Genomic DNA, 5,001 nt, shown 5'->3' with positions numbered 1-5,001 from the left:
AGATTGTTACATGTGAAAGTTTGGTAAATTGTTTGATCCGTTTGATAATTTTAATTTATTAAGTGCAATTATTGAATTTTAATTGATATAAATTAAATTTTGAGCTATAACTGCATAAAATAATGGAATAATATTCCTAGAAAAATCAAATATATATTGTTGAGTGAATTTGACAAGGTATTTTCAAAGTACATCAGAACAAATTTAGAAAAACATGTTATGGAAAAAAAGGAGAAGAAGGAAAATGAAAAAAAGGTTTGCGAGTGCCCCTTATCACTCGGCAAACCCCCTAACCACGTCAGCGATCTGTGTCTCCAAAATGGTGCTCTCCCATTGGCCCAAACTCCTCTCCTGGGATCCCTCCCCTCTTATTCCTTTGCTCTCCCGCCTCTCTCCTTATCCATTCCGACAGCCATGGCGGGCGGGGCGGCGTGGGTCGGCCAGGGCACGCGGGCGACGGGCGGGGCGGCGCGGCACTCCGGCGGCCATGGCAGGCGAGGTGGCGCGGGGCGGCATGGCACTCCGGCGGCTGTGGCAGGCATGGCGGCGTGGCTCGGCCGGGCGGCGCGGCACTCCAGCGGCCGTGGCGGGCGGGGCGGCACGACACTCCGGCGGCCGAGGCGGGCGGGGCAGCGTGGGTTGGCCGGGGCACGTGGGCGACGGGTGGGGCGGCGCGGCACTCTGGCGGCCATGGCGGGCGGGGCAGCGCGGGCGGCGCCGCACACCGGCGGCCGTGGCGGGTGGGGCGGCGCGGGTCGACTGGGGCACGCGGGTGACGGGCGGCGCGGCGCGGCACTCCGACGGCCGTGGTGGGCGGGGCAGGACAGCCGGCCATGGCGGTGGGCGGCCGGCGGTGACGCTTCGGGCCAAGCATTTTTTTTATTTTCACAAAAATATCTGCCAAGTGTCAGGGCTTGGACACTCGGCAAAGATAGGCATATTTGCCGAGTGTCAGGGCCGGGGCACTCGGCAAATAAGGGCATGTTTGCCGAGTGCCGAGCCCGTTAGACACTCGGCAAACACGCTGTGACCGTCACGTTACTTTTTTTGCCGAGCGTTGGTTTCAGCACTCGGCAATGTCTTTGCCGAGGGTCTGATAAAAAACACTTGGCAAATAAACTTTTGCCGTCACTGTGTACGCCGAGTGCCGTTTACCGAGTGTAACACTCGGTAAAGCCTTTGCTGAGTTTTTTTAGGCCTCGCCGTGTGCCGTAGACACACGGCAAACCTGGGCATTCTGGTAGTGCAACAATCAAAGTGGCGAAACAAGTGTGCTGACTAGTTCACGCCTCTGTTTCGAGATAGCGAGGTCAAATTGCTGCAGCCAGATCCTAACAAACGCCACCATTCTGAGCATATTGTTGATGAGAATAATTGGGTAGTTCGGCTGATCCAGAACTGAACTGATTTCGTTGATTTTGGCTGATTCAATAGTGTTCTGTGAGAGAGAATAAGCTGAAACAAGCTGAACAGAAGATGGTTGTGCTGATTGTGACGCCTCCATTTTAAAGGTAGCAAGATCAAATTGTTGCAGCCAGATCCTAACAAACGCCTCCATTCTGATCAAATTGTCAATGAGGACATATCATGTTGCTCGCTGTAACGAAGGACGAAGTAGACGGAAGAAGCCAGATCCTCAAGATCAACACAGAAGACAAAAATAAATAATGTGATAGTGTGCTAATCTCCGAATCGAGGTTGGAATAAATAACAATGTGGTTGTGCGTCCGTTTGTGGGATGCGAGAGCCCAAGATCCATGGGATTTCATTTTCGTTTTCTGGCTTTGTTAGTTATTTAATTGTTTTGTAGTTCCAAAAATTAGCTATTTCTGACTTTGTTTTACGGACGCCCGCCGTTCCCGCGCATGCACTCTGCATACCGCCCTACCCACGTGGCATCTGCGCCCCAGCTTCACACCAAGCGACGTCTGTGCCCTGCCCATCCCCTCGCACCCACTCTAGCAGCTACAGCAGGCGGGTCACATTGCAACTTGTGCAAGACCCGATCTACATTTGAAACATCCAGATACAACACTTGTGATATACGTTTGAAGATAGATGAAACACTCCATATGTCAAAAACATCTGAAAACACTTGAAAACCATTGCAAACATAAAACATGTGTCAAAACACCTGAAAACACTTGAAAACCATCGCAAACATACACAACATCCAGATAAAACACTTACAACATATGCATGAAATATATGCAACATCAAGATAAAAACACTTGCAACATACGTCTAAAAATAGATGAAACATTGGAAACAGACGTTTGCAACATACGTATATAACCATTACAACATATGCAACATCCCGATCAACTTTTGCAACATTAATATAAAACACTTGCAACATAACTCTGAAACACCTGAAACATTTGAAACATTTGTTTGCAACATGCTGTTTCAGAGCAAACTTCCCTGCCCAATCTCGTCCACATTGCTGGATGCTGTCGAGGGAGGAAGCGGACCGAGCGCGGTGGGGAGAGGGAGGAAGGCCGACTGGTCGCTGCTCCTGGCACGAGCTGTCCCCGAAAAGGGACAGAAGCGACCGTGCAAATGTGATGTAGAACAGAAGATGTGCGAGAGACAGTGAGCACGGTGGAGAGGGAGGAAGGTGGGTGGCGGCGCTCAGGCGCGGTGAAGAGGAAGGATGGTGGCTGGCCGGGCGTGGTGTAGAGCGCCATGGTGGAGGACGCTGCGGCAGTGCGAGCGCAGCGGCGTGGTCACGATGCAGCGGTCGAGAGGAAAGTGAGAGTGGAGATTTTTGTTTTTTTAGGCAAAACGTGAGATGGGTGTGACCATGCGAATGATAGTGTTGGGCCGTTCGGACGGTCATATTGAGACCCACCAATGCAAGGGTCCGGACGAACGGATGCCCTACCCACAACATTTCCGTTTGTTTTATAGCAAGAATCTCCAAGAGTTCTCAAACATCGCAGCCAAAGACTGATTTTAGGCGTCTGAGGGTAAAAGCATCCTTCCAACGGTTGGCTAAATCATTGCTCTATTTTAGCCATCGCTCTAACCGTCAAACCCTGAAATTATAATTTTCGGATATGAATAGAAAACACTAAATAAAATTTATGATTTCATTGCTCTTTTAAAATTTTATAGGATTTCCTTAAATTGTTATCAATTTAGTGGTAGAAAATATGTTTTTCTAAATTCATTTGATAGGTTTTTGTTTTATGTGTTGCTCGCATGTCAAATGTATTTGGTGTGTATTGATGTGAAGGTTTTAAAATACCTTTAGAAGATGAGTATCTTAATTTTTCTGTAAGTTCTTCTAGACTTTTCAATAATTTAGTTTCTCTATCTCTCAGTTAATTTTTTTTATCTGAAGCTCCTAATAGTCTTTTTTTTGAGCTTGAAATATTTTATTTAGGTTCATCATGCTCCAGTATACCTATTGGATTTTTAATATATATTACTTGCTTAATTAATAAGCATTGTCCGGGTCACAAAAATAGTTAGCATTTGGTTTATTGTTAAAACGGGGTGTGATATTAATTAACATCCATATGTTAAATTGAAGTTCTAGTGTTTATTATATCTTGTATTCAAAATTTTCTTTTTGTATGTTATTAAAATATTCTTGGCCTTAGTAGACTATACTCTTAGTTAGCTAATGATGTAAACCATCTTTTCTGCCTCCACCATGACTCACATGATGTTGAACTTATTTGCTATATAAAAGAATTATTTGTGCAGTAATCTTGTTTACAAAGTTATAGAATGTTTAAAGCTAAACTACTAGAACTAATATGTCACAATGTTTTAGTTGAATATATAAACCCACCTAACATACCAGCTTACACAAACTTACATAAATTATTTTTATGGAGTATTAATATAATTTAAAGTAAATTGTTAATGTTATTGATATGTAGTTTGCTATGTGATCATTTTTCCATGGTTGATAAACTATTAAAATAAATATTTAACATGATTTATGCATATTTCTTTGGTCTATATGGTGGCACATAGCATTTATGATTACATTCAATATAGTGGGTTAGCTGCATTGTGCGAAGTGTGGTGGGGGCCAAGAACTCGGGAATACAACAGGTGAATGAGAGTGTTGCACATGTCACCCTACCCAGCCCGTGAAGCCTATCCACCCCTTTCGCCGTGGCCCTAACGCCCTCACGCCTTGCCCTCGACGGCCTGACCCCGACTCTCCGTCCCTGACCATGTGAGGAAGCTAGTCATGAGTGCAAGACAATTCCCATTCCTAAATCTCTAACCCTAGTCCGACCAAAATTGTGTGGTGGCAGCCCTAGCTGCACGACAGTCGATGGCAGGGGTAGGCGGTGGCCAGGAGGCTAGAGGTAGGCAGGCAGGCGGCATCTGAGTAGCAGTCTAGATTTTTTTTAATGTGGGAGTACTCAAGGTTGAAATCCTAGCTTTCACACTAAGTGACCTGTTGCAAGTTGCAACACATAATTGAGCGATAGGGATGAGGCCAACTATGTCACAAGAAAGATTGAATGATGACTTGGCTATATACAGCATTGAGAAATGTCTTGTACACTATAGATCTCGACACCGTCCTTAATGATTTTGCATCAAGAAAAGCCTGAAGAAAAGTAAGTTTTCATCACAGGAGTTTGATTTTATTCGGGATTTCGAGGTAATCATATGTTAGTGACATTTTCTTGTTCTTCTAGTCATTGTATCATCATATTGCGGATGTATAGGAGGTGCCTTGCATAGTCTGAGGCATCATGTCCATGCCCATGACGGCCATGTACACATTCGTTCGCCAACTGCAAAATTTTAGCGGGTCGTCGGCATAAGAAACTTTGTTTGATCAAATTTATATTGACAAGAAAAAAGGCAATTTAAATTTGGACATTGGTTGTGCCCATGGGGATGATCGAGTTGACTGATGCTGCTTCCTGGACGTTGCCCATCCCAACGTCTCACGGTGGGAGGTCTTTCGCAGGTGTGACGAAATGGAAGAACTCCGGTGGGTAGTTCGGCCGCTTCTCC

At 45.4% G+C, this 5,001-nt stretch overlaps 1 protein-coding gene across 1 annotated transcript; it reads right to left on the bottom strand.

The window, feature by feature from the left end:
• Window positions 1-298: 298 nt before the first annotated feature.
• LOC136488534 (vegetative cell wall protein gp1-like) lies at window positions 299-835 on the bottom strand. Its single transcript, XM_066485439.1, has one exon. It carries the CDS (start codon window positions 833-835, stop codon window positions 299-301), a length of 537 nt encoding a protein of 178 aa, XP_066341536.1.
• Between the last annotated feature and the right edge of the window lie 4,166 nt (window positions 836-5,001).

This window comes from Miscanthus floridulus, chromosome 10, assembly GCF_019320115.1.
Source record: "Miscanthus floridulus cultivar M001 chromosome 10, ASM1932011v1, whole genome shotgun sequence".
NCBI lineage: Eukaryota > Viridiplantae > Streptophyta > Magnoliopsida > Poales > Poaceae > Miscanthus > Miscanthus floridulus.
Note: the sequence above shows the minus strand (reverse complement) of the source record. Positions and strands in the feature narration are given on the sequence as shown.